Genomic DNA, 15,436 nt, shown 5'->3' on the forward strand with positions numbered 1-15,436 from the left:
CGCTGTTTCTTGTTTTATCACTTTTGCTAGATTCAGCTGGGCTATCTGTGTTTTCCCCGGCTGCAGGTTGTTGTGAGTTGAAATTCGCCCCGCACTTCTACGGGGGAAAGCCGGGGTTTTATTTATCGGGCCTTCGTGAAGCAGAAGTCCGAGGCCACCGACTATCCTTAACGTTAGCATCCCTTCACACAGGCGCCGAGATTGGGCGAATAGCGAGCAAATACGTCCGCGTTTCTCTGCCTGCTCCCCCACCGGCCTCCCTTCCTCCATCCCCGGCGCTGACAGCAGACAAGGCCGAGGTTGTCTTAGTGCAGGCCCAGCCGCAAAGGCTCGACCTGTTTACCCCACCTCCGCGTCCTCAGACTCCCCACAAGCCTCTGCCCGCGGAACCGCCATCAGACCGGTCCGAGGGAGACAAAGAGCTCAGGCATCTTCCCATCCTAGCAGCCGCCAACATGAACCACCATCACACGCAGCAGCAGCAGCAGAAAGCCGGCGAGCAGCAGCTCAGCGAGCCCGAGGACATGGAGATGGAGGGTACGTCAAGGCCTTGAGCAAAAATAAAAAGCTCACAGCCTTTAATGATCACAGCCAACATTATCACATTAAACCCAATATTTAACTAGATAACGTAACTGTTTATTAGCAAACCACTCTGTCGCATGTTTTGACCCCAATAGCTTGTTAGCCAGCAGCTAACGTTAACCGTTAACGTTAAGTTACCTCGCTGCATGATGAGTTTAGCCAGTCAGCAAAAAGTCCATATTTTTTTATTTACCTCATCATCTAAGTTATATTGCATTGCTGTGTTGTTATTAGAAACCCAATAACGGTTGGTTTTTAAATAATACTGTTTGTGACCGTTACGCGAGGTGGATTTGTTCTATTAACGTTTGGCTACGTTATATGCAGCCTGCATTAACGTGGCGCAGTCCATCTTTAAGCCTTTCTATCCATGTTTCTATCTACCAAACTGTGTCAGATTTTCATCAGATTATGTAAGGAGCCCCTTGCCTACACCTGTATATCCTGTGGGGAACTTTTGAAAAGCACCATGGGGTAAATGCTCACAGATAAGCTAGATATTTAGATGGACGAAACCTTATTCGCATGCAGACACATAAACGTAACGTAAGTCAATAATATATTGTTGTTGTTTTTTTGCGGTATGAGTTGTGATTTAAAGCACATATAAGGGTTTGCTGTTGATGTGACCTGACAAGCGCGTTAAACAGGGCATTCGCCAGTTTAACTTACTAGTTTAAACGGTCAGTTTAGTGACCTTTCGGAACATTTGCTTGTTTAGACATTTCTGAAACAAGTTGCTGCTTCATTGAATGCCTTTCATCCGTAGTCAGCAAATCCTCGTGTCCCGCCACCGTGTTTTCGACTGCTCAGTGCTAACGTTAGTGGAGTCAAATAAACAGCATCACCGGATGATTGCTGGACGACAGCACCATTTTGAACTATAATTCTCTCCTGAACTAACTTACATGTAAGGTGACGAGCTTTCGGTGCAATGTCTAATCGGCTGTTACATTCGGCTGTTACAGTGTCTTATTAATGTTACTGTTGTTGTTATTATTGGCTTTGGATGTTATTCGCAAATGAAGTTGTGCTGCTCGATTAGGGGGAGTGGATGGCAGTTTTATTCCAAGATGGTGGACTGTATTTTTGCACAGATCAGACTCGTGAGAGGCCTGTTTGCGTATGTTTGTTTATATCTGGGTGACTGCGCGGCCCGCGGCACATGATGGCTCACCAACGGATCCGCGATCCAAGTAATTGATTTGCTCTTTAGATGGTGTCGGATGACACTGTTTACCCGGAAAAAGAGCTTGGTTTGCGAACAGAAACGTTAGCAGCTCGGCTAAATGTGTATGGGGGAGGGGGTAAAAGAGAGAATCGACACATTAATGGGATCATTAATGTAGCGTCTATTTCGCAACGACACCCTTATTTTTTTAATAATATGAGGGGGCACTTATGCAGTAAGCATTAAATTTAGACGTGATGTGTTTGACATCGTAACGACTGTGCGTCAAGGCCAGCGCGTGGGGATCCACTAACAGCGCGCGGGGATTTTATGCTTCTTCATTGTACAACGAATCATGCTGTGGTACCGCTCGCCATTTTTAATGATTACGGCTTGCATGTCCGTTTTTGACTCATGCCCACGAGCGATCACGGTTATAATACTTAAAGGGATCTAGAACATTAATGTGTTTTTCTTACTCATTTTATTTCGGACGCTTAAATTTGCGCTGCGTTTCAAGTTCTGCAGTGCACGTGTGGGGGCGTTTCTGATGCTGCTGTCCAGAGACCCGCACCGAGACCTATGAACATATCGCGCCACACGAAGACCTAAGAATGCGCAAATCACAACTATAAAGTATGCAGGTTGGCCTGTTTTTAGTCTCACTCGTCCAGGCCTCATTAAAACGCAAATCGTCTGTCTCATGTTGCATATTTTTCTAGCCAAAAACAGCCCACTAATAGACAGGAAGAGAACCTGTTTGTTTTGTCTTGCATACTCTTGGTTTATTATATGCTGCTTTCATGCGTTATCAGATTTTTTTTTTACTTCCCTCTTTGAAATCGTTGTTGCGTTCAAGTTGTCAGAAAGAATAGGAACCGTGGGGGACGCCAAATGTATTGGCTGTGTATTTTGTCAATGTCCAATGGACTTCATACATGGATAACCGTAAACATTGTTGTATACATTCAACATATTGTCGATATAATCGTCAGCAAACTGACTCAAATACATATAATATGCATCTAATGGTTATTTAGATATGCAGGTGTTCTGGGGAAAACAACTGCCACTACAGTGATAGTTCTCTGCTCTGCCATTTTTACAGTTTCTGTCCAATTTCTGAGTTCTTAGACATAAATTGCTTGTGAGACCATTTCTTAGCTAATTTCTGATTAGGAAACAAGAAATGTATTTATGAAAATTATGATGGCATGTGGATCTGTGTAGCACCATAATCAGAGTGAGCTAAGCTTGCAAGAAATCTGGTGAAATCTGGCCTGGTGCTTTTTATGTTAGCGTTACGGGTGACAAGAATTTCCATTTTGTCTTCTTTCAGCTGGGGACCCAGATGATCCTCCAAGAATTCCCCAAAATCCAGTCATCAATGGGAATGTGGCTATGGCTGACGGACACAACAACACAGAAGAGGACATGGAGGATGGTAAGAAGCATAATGAAGCTCAGCACAAAGCATGTTAACACTTTATATATATGCATGTGTATATGTCTGAAGTTATGAATGGAAGTGCATCTTCATCTCTTAACTATTTATTACAACATGTCATGATAGACACAAGCTGGCGCTCTGAAGCAACTTTCCGCTTTGTGGTGGAGCGCTTTAGCAGGCTGACTGAGTCTGTGCTCAGCCCACCCTGCTTCGTGAGAAATCTGCCCTGGAAGATCATGGTGATGCCCCGGTTTTACCCAGACAGACCTCACCAGAAGAGCGTTGGATTCTTCCTTCAGTGCAATGCTGAGTCAGACTCTACGTAAGCAATCACTGTCATTACATTTTCTAGTATAGAGATGTCACTGATGATCTTTTATTAATGGACTTATTCATTCTCCATTTCTGTCTGTAAAGTTTTATATATATTAGAGTTAATATATGTTGCCCTTTTTTCAAATATTTAATTAGAGATGCACTGATATTGATATAGCCTATTATTCAGAATGATATTGGCAGATACACTTTTGATTGACATTACTATCGACCCTGATCATTGGCCGTTTTTAAACAATTGGCTGATACACTGGTGCATCTCTATATAACGTTTTATTTATTTATTTGGGAAGTTCTCTCTTACTTGAAGCAGCTATTTGTTTAAGCAAGCCTAATTTTACTAAATATTTCCTCCTCTTATGTAGCTCCTGGTCATGCCATGCTCAAGCCATGCTCAAAATAATCAACTACAAAGATGATGAGAAATCCTTCAGCCGCCGCATTAGTCACCTGTTCTTCCACAAGGAAAATGACTGGGGCTTTTCCAACTTCATGTCATGGAGTGTAAGTTAACACGTTTTGTGTGAACGTGTCTGCTGAGCTGGAGTGGTCAGAAGGAAAGAAGAGCTAATTAGCTGATGTTAAAGTGATGTCTTTGGTTTCAGGATGTGACTGATCCAGAGCGGGGCTTTGTGGAGGATGATAAGGTCACTTTTGAGGTCTACGTTCAAGCCGATGCACCTCATGGTGTGGCGTAAGTCATTTTTCATGATGTTTTCAATGTTGACTAGCTTTTTCGACACTATCTGATGTCACTGTTTTACTTGCAGCTGGGATTCAAAGAAACACACTGGTTACGTGGGATTGAAGAATCAAGGAGCCACATGTTATATGAACAGCTTACTACAGACTCTCTTTTTCACTAACCAGCTTCGGCGGGTGAGACTTCTGCCTTTCGTTATCACAATCAGAAGGTTTTGTTTATCTGAACTAGTCTTACAGAATATAATTATATGATATTTGCTTGTGATGTGTGAGTTAAATGACTATTAAAAACACTAGTCCTACTTTGCAAATTAATTGTCCACTGCCTACTGTAAGCTCCAGTCGAATACAGCCTACTTTCCTACTGCATCCCTCACCTAACAGAAGTAGATACATTATGTTGTGTTGATAAGAGATGATGCCGTGTGCTTTCAGGCGCAGCCAAGTGTGGCAATATTTTGAATCTTATTGGTCATGTTTGGTTCTTATTAGGGAAATACATTTCACCGGATGGGGATTCATTTTATAGTGCAAAGAAAATGTGTAGCGATAAGAGAGAATCTTTCTTATCAGAGCTTGTATCAGTGTGTCCCTGTGCTGGCAGAGCACATTTTCTACAGCAAGCCCTGTTATGAACAGGCAAAATTTACTCATGTTCTGAATAAGAACATGTTAAATGATAAAAGCATGGGAGCTTTTACGCACTACCTTTTTGAAGTATGTGTGGATGATGGGATTTTTTTTCGTTAAAAGTATATACTAACACATTTATATAGCGGTGTTCTGCTTGTCAAATTATGCAAGCTCTGGGTTCAGTGGACGTGTTGTGTGCTTATTTTACTTAATTCTTTTACATTGATGTTTTTAAAGGTGCACTGTGTAGTAGGACTGCAGCTATCGATTATTTTATTTATTGAGTATTCTACCCATTATTTCATCTCATTTTCATCGATTGAAAGTGTGTGTTTTTTATTAAAGAGCAATGCTAAATATACAAGAGAAAATAAGACTGGTCTCTTAAAGTCCCAGTGAACTGGAAGAAGCAAGCAAGTTTTCTTCAGTGCTGTGACGTATTTCCAAGTGAAATGGAATATTGAATAGAGGGCAGGGTTTTTCTATCAGCGTTCCTCCTCTCCATCTCGCGCTCTTAGCAGACTAACAGTTGGAGGGGAGTGGTTAAGCATTTTAAAACCTTAACCGTCAAACTGCCGTCATCTGAGAAGGAACGCCGTTTCCAGGCCGGACGTTATTTTTTACATTTTGATTAAAGATTACAGTGGGAAACTATTTTATTTTTGATAACTTGAATAACTTGGTTAAAAGTAAAAAGGGTCAATTTTGGTTTCATGAGGACTTTAAAATGAAGAACTAATTTGTTTCCTTTCAAAAAAAATGTACATTATTGCATTCATTAATATATTTGCAAACTAAACCCATTTAGTGCATTAAATTGCCATATTACATTCAAAATATAAATATATAAATAAAAAAAATCAGCAAAAATTTTAAATTACTTTGCAAAAGGTAAACACAAAACAACCTTAAACTAAACCTACAACCTCTAAATCAAAATAATAATAATGCCTAAACATTGAATTTATGCTAACTGCAGCTCAGGCATGACATGAGCCTTTACTGTCGTCTTGTAAGGCTTAGTGGCATGTGTAATCGACAAAAAATATTTGACTGAAAGGTAACTTGGAACAAGAGCAGGTGTCCATACTAGAGTGTCCAACTGATTTTTTTTATTTATTTATTTATTTATTTTTCTCTCTGATTTAGATATCAGCACCTGATCGTCACATTACAATTCATATTCTCAGTGTTACGCGCAATCCTATCATAACACATTACCTTAAAGCAGGTTGGTTTAAAAAAATCTTATTTGGTGAAATTACATTTCTTAAATAACCTAAACGGGTCTATAACCTATATAGCACACAGAGTAGTAATTGCTGGTACGTGAGCAAAAGCAAGAGAGAGAGATGTGTGTTTGTATTTAAAGCAGGGGTGAAACTCAGTTTCAGTCAATCTCATGTCAATCTTGAGTACCTATAGAGTAGTATTGCATCCTTCATATCTCCGAAAAGTCTTTAGTTTTATTATATTTATAAAAGACATATAGGCTGTACCGAGTCTTTCCGGAAAAAAACAAGCGCCTGGAGGCGTATCTTGTGGGCGGAGCTGAAGAATGACTAATACGCACAAAGTGGTGACGTCCTCAAGCGTGGACAAACCCATGGCTATCGATCTCAGCTAATAGATATATGATCCAGAATCAAATTCGGAGGTTGGAATAAATTGAACAGGATGTCCGGCTCTGTGGTATGTACTGTATTTAGTGGCCTGTCAACATTTGTGTGTCTTTACTCGCACTTTATGAGGACATGATTCAGTTTATGGACTATTGTATGCGACTAAACCTTAGCAGTAGCATGCGAAACGGTTTTGCACATCAGACTAGTGTAACGTTATACATAGAACAACAATGGAGTCCGTTAGCACATTTGAATGACGAAGGACGCGATCGTGTCGTTTACTGATGTTTACTCACGTGACGATAGCCAACAGCATAGACATTTGAAGCAGTTTTACTCACTGGCTGCTTCCAAAGCAGGACCGAACCTTTATCGCTGGGACTGCTCCGTCAAAAACACACTTCTTTGGTATGATTTGGTAAAGTCCTGACAGCAGTGACCGTGGAAATCCACTTTGCGACGCGACTGAAGCAATGTTGTGAAGCTTCCCGTCATTTCTGCGTTCAAATCGGTTCAAATGCAGCGCTGCCTTCCCAGAATGCTGTGCTGAAGCGTTGCAGTCGCTTGATGTCATCCATAGGAATAAAGTGGAGCGCGGCGCGTCATAAGTGTTATGTCACGGACGACTGGATCTGCAGCTTGAGAGTGTTTATGGGCGTGCATTTCCTCTCTCGCCGCAATCTACCGGGAGAAGAGCCCGTACAGCCCATACAAGGACATTCCGCTCTATTAACGTCAAGCCGACCCATACTCAAAAAAAACTCTGAAACTTGAGAAACCGGAAGGAGTATTTTTGACAAAGAAATACTCCATCAAACGTCCAACATTAGTTTTTGAAACTTTGTCTATGTTTAGGATGGGAATCCAAGTCTTTAACAGTGTAAAAAGCTCAGTATGCATGAAACAGCATTTCACCCCCCCTTTAATTCAGGTTAAGTACATCGGACTTATAGATCTACATTTTGAGGTAATCGTTCATCATGGTAACAGCTTGTTTTATTACTTCAGGAGTCATAAAAAATATTTAAAGTGTGAAATTGAAATTACGCAAATCAATGAAAGCACGCAGCTCTGAAAGCAGAAGCGATCTGCATCACACTAAAGCTTGTTCTGCTATTTGTTGCGCTTGACTTTGAGAATTTTAATGGTGTACTTTTCTAAAATATTTAGTATATAAAGTTCCATCAAATATTTCACATCACAATGGCGGTGATGCATATGCAAACTCCGTTCCTGCTGGTCGCTTCATGTTTTGAATCTGTTCAGCTGCTGTGCCAATGGCTGCAAATGAAGCTTAAATGTGCAGCATTGCATCCTGAAACACAGTTGTCTTCATTTAAAAATAGAGAGACTAAATTGTATTACCAGTGCTGATGCCACTTTCTCGCACTGATATTTTATTAGCTTAAAACGAAATTAAAACCTTGAAATGAGTTGTCTTTATTAAAATCAACACATTAATGATTTCTCTCCTACACCCGCAATTTTTGGAATGTTAAATTATATTTTTCCACCCGACCCGCAAGTTATCCGCAGCGTCTGCGGATAGCCCATTTTTCTGCCACATTACCATGTGTAGTTAAATGGACTAAATGAAGCTTCAAGGCAAGTCATTTGCTTCAGATTTTTTGTTGTATTTGAGCTACTCAAGTTACTTGAATCGTTTCAGTCCTAGTGTGTAGTATTTGAGGATCTATTGACAGAAATGCAATATAACACTGTTATATAACTGTTTTCAGTAGAACATAAATAACTTAATGTACCGTTATGTTTTTATCACCTTAATGAGCTATTTCTGTCTACATACACCGCGGGTCCCCCTGCTTTGAAAGCGCCATTTTGTGGCGTTATGTTTCTACGGTAGCCCTAAACGGAAAAACTTCTCTACAAAGCGCTAGTCACTCTGCTCTCTCCAACAACATTTGTGTCCTGTGTCGGCCCGTGTAGCTTCATGTGCTCTGAAAGGGAGGGGTGAGCATTGGGGGTGCAATTCACAACCTCACTGCTAGATGCTGCTAAATAATCTCACACTGCACCTTTAATGTCATTTTTTTTCCTCAAAATAAAGACAACGGTTGATGCTATGCATATGTCAGAGAACCTGCTTTGTTTTTGCTTTCTAGGCGGTTTATATGATGCCCACTGAGGGAGATGATTCCTCTAAAAGCGTTCCCCTCGCCCTGCAGAGGGTTTTCTATGAGCTCCAGCACAGCGATAAGCCTGTTGGGACAAAGAAGCTGACTAAGTCTTTTGGGTAAGTTTTGTTTACTAGCACTGTGAATCAGACACCGACATATGACACGTCTGCCTGCTGACATTCTTGAGCAAGATGTGAAGTGAGTTTCATGTTGTTCATTATCATTCTCCTTGAATATGCTTTATACGCTGTGGTTGGTATTCTTAATCCTTTTTTCTTAAATTATAATTCTGTTTAATGGCAGATTCTTTTTTCAGTTATGGGAGCATATTTTAATTTCCTGTAAAATTCAACAAACTGCATGACTTATCGTGAAAATCCATGCTTACAGTTCTCACTGCTGGAGAACTTTGGACTCAAAAAGTGGACAGATGTTTAAAAAGACCCTCTAAAATGTTGTAAGAAATGTTTACTGATGCATCTGTGCTGGCAGATCTTAGACTTAAAGGGTGGGTTGCACCAATAAGAATTAAATGAATCAAAGATTAGAGCTAATCAAAAATTTGTTGATCTGGGTTTTACTTTAAATCGAGTTGTTGCACTGCTTAACTTTAAAGTCAGTACAAAAAATCAGGGATTAGAATTCCAACTAGTGATAACCTACATTTGATTAATCTTCTCCGCTGTGATTCGCCCTTGTAATTAAACAGCAGCAATGTAAATGTTCTGCTTCCTTCTTTGACCACCAGAAAAACACTCTATGATAGTAACTCTTGCAGATAAAATAATAAACTTGTAAAATGCTAGCTGTCTTTATACACTGCTACTTAGAGAGGCAGTTACTGATCAAGCAGGCAATGAAAACACAGTGTGCAGATTTCTAAAGCATGGAAATACATTTATAGCTTCAATTAATGGAGTTACATGAGCGCACTAATGTATGACAAAACAACCAAGATAAGAAAAAACAACTGGAATTATTGTCAGAGTGCACATCTCCGTTTTTAACAGTGCCGCCCTGTCCTTTTTAGCGCTGCTCAGCAACCTCTCGTGGAGTGGTCATAAGAAATGAGAGGAGCGCCAGCTATTGCTGGTACACACCTCATCACCGCTGCCATTAAATGCTAAATATATTACTCTCTCTGTTCCTTTGTCAAACACCAAGGTGCACCGTGATGAGTGAGAAATCCTCATCCCAGAAATGATAGCAGGTGCAAGCTTATCAGCCTGCACCACCCTCACACTCTGCCTGCTTTAAAGCACTTGAATCTATTTTATTTGTAATAAACCCCCATCTCAGAATTGGCATACACTGTTTCTATATTTGTTCAATCAGCCACATATTTTAATTGTAGGTGAACCTTTTATATTATTTAGACCTCCTTACTTGTAAATTTAACAGGGTGTCTACGGGGTTTTAAAAAGTGATAAATCAAAATTGTCAAATTTAAGGCTGTTAAATGTGGTCTCAGAGGTATTATTTTTTTCAAATTAGGTATTATTTTTTCAGACTATCAGGTGTCCTATTCTGATTGAAATTCTATCTGCGTTTGCGTTAGTTTGTTTAAATATGGGCTTTAGCATATCTGGGCACATAATCAAAGATCTTTCGTCTCCGTCTCAACCTATTTTTTACAATCTATGGTCTCAACGTATGTTTGATGCTGACGTCATATTCAGTGGTCGTTCAGCATCATCTCAGAACACTGTGCGCTCAACAGAAGTGGCTGGCTTACGTTTTATTTTAGACTTGCTTCAAGGCATATCTTCAACGACTATCCTCATAAGAGCAATCTTAAATGATTTATATAAAGTCTAAAATGAACAAAAAGAGTTGTGAGAGAATGAGGCGTGATCCATAGACAGTATATAACCAGTGAGATCTGCGTGTCTGTCTGCTCTTAAAGGGACAGCAGCCAATAAAGCTTCCTGTCAGTAAAGTTAAAGACCAAAGGGAACAGAGAAAATGACTCGCTGCTCTTGACTAAATAACTTTTGTAGCTTTAATAAGGATTAACTATTTAATTTATAGTTTATGCAGTGCAGACTGCATATAACTTTGATAACTTTATTAAATTTCTGTATATTTTCTAACTGTTAAGACAGGAAGGGCAGCAGTAAACATGAAATTTATTATGGGTTTATGTTAGCATTGTTTTAAGTTTACTTAAATTAAAAACTGTTAAAAAAATGTAATTAATGTAAAAAAAAAAAAAAATCAGTAGCTGTATTAATATCAGTAATACTGACCTTCATTCATAAAAGATGCCATTTAAACAAGTATTTAAAATATACTGTCTTTATGTTGTTTCTACATTAATTTGATTAACTGTGAAATTATTATATTAAAAAACATATTAAAAACTTACAAAAACATTTCTTTTTTTTATTGCGATTAATCACAGAAAAAAATTGTGATTAATCTAGTTAAAGTTGTAATCAATTGACAGCACTAGTTTTTAGTATTTTGTTAAATTCAACAACTTATCACCGTTAAAGAAATGTAATATTTGGCTCAGGTTTTGTTGTTGGGAAAAAAACCCACTAAATTTAATTGCTGAATTACCAATTATTAATTGAAATCAAATGTGTATGCAGTAATGCTTCTCCTTAACCAACCTTTGTGAATGTTGAAATCTATTTTACTGTCTGAATGATAACTTTTAACAGATTTCCTCCTGGTGTCGATTCTAAATCTATTCTTTTTTTGTATGTTATATATGTCAAAATCTGTGTAAATAATAGAAAGGCCGCTGATTAACACTTGCAATTCAGTGTCGTGATGGTTTTAAAAAATATTCTGAAGGTAGTAAAAAAGGTATTAAAAAGTAGTAAATTTAACTTAAGGATTGCTGTATATACCCTGTTTAAAGTTAATCTCTAATTGAGATTTAAATCTGAATTTAAAATTATGAAGGATTAAAGTTAATATCTTAAATATAAATTAAATCCAAGATCAAAATGGTTTAAATGTAAGCCTACTTATTTTTAAACAAGGTTTAAAGTTTGGTAGAACAGAATTATTGGATAAATATTTAATTTAGGTTTAAGATCCAACCCTTTTTAGTGCAACCCCCCACATGTGAGACTAATGTTTTTTAGGTTAGCAATGCCATTGTAGAAGTAGAAAAGCTCTATTCATTATCAGGTGTACATTTGCACCATGTCCTAACCAGACGCGATGCAATAAGTTTCCAGCTTCAGGCTGTTTGTCTGTCCACTCCAGATGTTATTTGACAAAATCATTCAAAATGTAACTATGATGCAAGTCCAGCTTCGTATTGACCAAAGTTTGAAAAACAGTCAGGCGAAAAATGTTTGGCAGACATGAGGAAGTTCTTGCCCACTCTATCTTGGACATTACCTTTAAAAAAAAAAAAAAAAAAAACATCAAGCCATTTTGCTTTGGTTTCTTCTGGAGCTGGAAGTGTGCAAGTAAACCTGTGATCCTGTACATCCTAACACAGAGCAGGTTGCATGCCAGGATAGCTTCATTGTAAACCGAAAGGCACCATTCTTAGCCGCTACGCCAACTGTGTACAAAACGGGCTGGGAAGGGGGCTGGCTTCATATGTTGCTCTGGGGCGGTCTCATTCAAGTAACTAGCTAGTTGCGTCAAAACCAGGAAAACTAATTTAAACAGGTCACAGAATGACCTTTATTGAGCTGGCAGAAACCGAACAAAATGCAAAAAAGCTACACAAGGGAAAGTTTTGTTTGTTTGTTCACAGTTTTAATGTTCTTACTTTACATTAATTTAATTTCAAGATCTGAGGTGAATTATCCATTGTTGCTTTTATGTCTACAAAGCTGGAGAACTCAATGACATTTAAAGTCATTAAATAAAGCACATAAACAGTACCTGAGGTTATCATTGCCATACTCTTTGCTGTTTCAGTCGCAATGTTGCAAAAAAAAATGGTAAACATTTGTAAAAGTGTTGTCGCGTTTTCTTAGGACATAGTGTTATTTGAATCCTATTTATTCCCCACACGTTTACATTTAAAAATGGTCTGTTTCATCAGATGGGAGACTCTAGACAGTTTCATGCAGCATGATGTACAGGAACTGTGCAGAGTGGTGAGTAGCCCTGTCTCCATGGATCCTTTTGGATCATTCTCTTTTAAATTGTTGTATCAAGTAAAGGATTAGTCATGGTTTGAGTCTAACCATTTTGTACTTTTGCCAATTTTAGTTATTGGACAATGTAGAGAACAAGATGAAAGGAACATGTGTGGAGGGTACAATCCCAAAGCTCTTCCGAGGGAAGATGGTGGTAAGTCACCCGGTCGGTCTCTGTGGCTTTGCTCTACATCTGATTCATTGATTCAACCTCACCACATTTGCGTGTTTTCTCCATTTCAGTCCTACATCCAATGTAAGCATGTGGACTATCGCTCTGAAAGAATAGAGGATTACTATGACATCCAGCTCAGCATTAAAGGAAAGAAAAACAGTAAGTGTGGCTTTCTGATATTCTGTCTTGTTGTCATGCCTTCTGTTCCAGGAAGGCCATTCTTGTAATGTGGGCTGTAAATGCATGAATTTGCTAACAGCTTGCCACTGAGTTCAATAATGTATATTTGATTCAGCTTAGCCGTTTTAAGAAAAATTGTGTTGTAGGACTGCACATAATTACATGTGTAGAGGTTATACTAATGTATCTTCTCTGCCCTGCAGTCTTTGAATCATTCAAGGATTATGTGGCTGTGGAACAGCTGGATGGGGATAACAAATATGATGCGGGGGAGCATGGTCTACAGGTGAGGGGTTTGCATACTTCACCCATCCACACTAACCAACCCTAAATGTTCTGTGGTGTTTACCAATATAAATTTGCTTGGTTTTAAAGTGTTTCACACATTTGGAATTAGGGATGGGTATCATTTAAAGGGTTAGTTCACCCAAAAATTTAAATTCTCTCATTAATTGCTTACCCAAATCTCGCTCGACACCTGTAAGTTCATCTTCGGAACACAAATTAATATTTTGTTGAAATCCGATGGCTCAGAAAGGCCTCCATTGACACAATGTCATTTTCTTTCTCAAGACCCATATAAGGCACTAAAGACGTCGTTACAAAGCCCATCTCACTACTTTTATGAAGCGACGAGAATGGATTTTCTGTGCAAAAAACAAAAAAAAATGTAAATAATGACTTCTATAGTGATGGACCGATTTCAAAACAAAGTTTTGAACGTTATGAATCAGTGTATCGATTCATGATTCGCCAATGTCAGTGATTTTTAGCAGTTTGACACTTGATCCGAATCATGAATCAATATGCTGATTCATAACTGTTCGAAACTTTGTTAACGCTATTACTACTTTTAACGATACTGCTTATCGATCAGGTACTTTTATCGGTTCTTTTCGTTATGTATTTGTAAATGGACCAGTGTGCAGGCATTTTTTGGAGATTTTATATTTATAAGATACAACAAAAACAAATGCTCAAATACACAAAACAAAGACAAAACAGTGCTTTAATTTCAGGAAGATCTACTAACATTACATTATATGGCCTACAAAATAAATGGAAATGGCGTCTCTTGCATGGATTGTGCTTTTAATATCTCTTTTATTATCAAACACGTCAAGAAAACCAATATACAGAGACTGCATTTTTCAGCAATCACTGATTCTGACGTTAAGTTTAGGGAGAAGTGACGGCGCACAACTGTGAAGGGAAGGAAGTTGCGCTCGACATAACACGGTTAGTTTATCATATCTTTTTTTACTCCTTGAATTGAAATCGGAATGGCCATCGTCACTCATTAAATAGGAACTGTCGTGTGGCACTGTAGCTGCATGCAAGATCTCTTCTGGATTGCGAATAGCACAACTGCATCATAGACAAATGGTTTAATATTATGTAGAAAAAGCTGGCAAATATTGAATTTGCAAGTCAATGTCTATGTATCAATAATAAATAGTGTGTGTTTTCTTAATTTCTCTAGTGCCGACAGCAGAACCGATAGCAGCGGAGGTTATTGATCCTGCTGTCTTTCAAAATTTAGCTAATTTAATACTGGCTTTCGGTACTCATCCCTATTTACAATGGACAACACTCCCAATTTTGCTGTACAGTTTAGTCAAAGTTTTGGTAATGTGTCTGTGCTTTTGCTCGCTCCAATAATACACAGCTTGTTGTGGATAATAATGGTTTTAATTTTGCACCTATTCAACGGGATTTCAACTGTGTGGGTCATTTGTCTTCTAGGAGGCAGAGAAGGGTGTAAAGTTCCTGACCTTTCCTCCTATCCTGCACCTACAGCTCATGAGGTTCATGTACGACCCTCAGACTGACCAAAATATTAAGATAAACGACAGGTAACCACTTTTTGTGTGTTGATGTAGTAATGTTCTCTGCTTTAGATCCTACTGTTTTGACATTAAACATGTCAGTATGAATGAAGAGTTTTTGATAGAACAAATGACACTGAAGGTGCTTTTACACTGGCAGTTTAATTTGAAACGGTTCGTATGAAAATTTGCTAATATGAAAGCTGTCATGCGGACCCAGGAGCTCACCGGTGTACGGAACCCGGCATCCAGTGTGAAAGCCGCCTTATACTCCTTACACTTTTGAAGTGCTTTCTGTGATGTAATCATGATTTTAGCATCAGGATAGAATAAATGCTTGTCCTGCGGAGAGGGAGATTACACTCTTAAAACATCTTTGTTAGAGTGACTCATCTAAATGTTGTGCTTGTCGACTGAGCACTAACTTGGATATGGACTGGAGGGTGCACTTTAAGATGCTCTTCAATAATCTCTCTGGCATAAGCTCT

The 15,436-nt window shown here is 38.7% G+C and overlaps 1 protein-coding gene across 4 annotated transcripts in view; it reads left to right on the forward strand.

Moving 5' to 3' along the window:
* Positions 1 to 15,436, forward strand: part of usp7 (ubiquitin specific peptidase 7 (herpes virus-associated)) — a 34,615-nt gene continuing 19,179 nt past the window's right edge. Inside the window, exons 1-12 of one of the 4 annotated variants that reach the window (XM_067414718.1) lie at positions 1 to 537; positions 3,096 to 3,200; positions 3,330 to 3,528; positions 3,908 to 4,046; positions 4,148 to 4,236; positions 4,313 to 4,421; positions 8,629 to 8,759; positions 12,668 to 12,722; positions 12,838 to 12,918; positions 13,008 to 13,098; positions 13,323 to 13,405; positions 14,866 to 14,975. In XM_067414718.1, coding sequence (XP_067270819.1) covers positions 456 to 537; positions 3,096 to 3,200; positions 3,330 to 3,528; positions 3,908 to 4,046; positions 4,148 to 4,236; positions 4,313 to 4,421; positions 8,629 to 8,759; positions 12,668 to 12,722; positions 12,838 to 12,918; positions 13,008 to 13,098; positions 13,323 to 13,405; positions 14,866 to 14,975 — 1,274 coding nt within the window. In that variant the 5' untranslated portion in view covers positions 1 to 455. Of the gene's footprint in view, positions 538 to 1,377; positions 1,496 to 1,630; positions 1,782 to 3,095; positions 3,201 to 3,329; positions 3,529 to 3,907; positions 4,047 to 4,147; positions 4,237 to 4,312; positions 4,422 to 8,628; positions 8,760 to 12,667; positions 12,723 to 12,837; positions 12,919 to 13,007; positions 13,099 to 13,322; positions 13,406 to 14,865; positions 14,976 to 15,436 lie in introns of those variants that run through there. The other 3 variants (XM_067414701.1, XM_067414713.1, XM_067414706.1) reach the window with 3 other exon arrangements.

This window comes from Pseudorasbora parva, chromosome 2 (assembly GCF_024679245.1).
Source record: "Pseudorasbora parva isolate DD20220531a chromosome 2, ASM2467924v1, whole genome shotgun sequence".
In the NCBI taxonomy this organism is placed as follows: domain Eukaryota; kingdom Metazoa; phylum Chordata; class Actinopteri; order Cypriniformes; family Gobionidae; genus Pseudorasbora; species Pseudorasbora parva.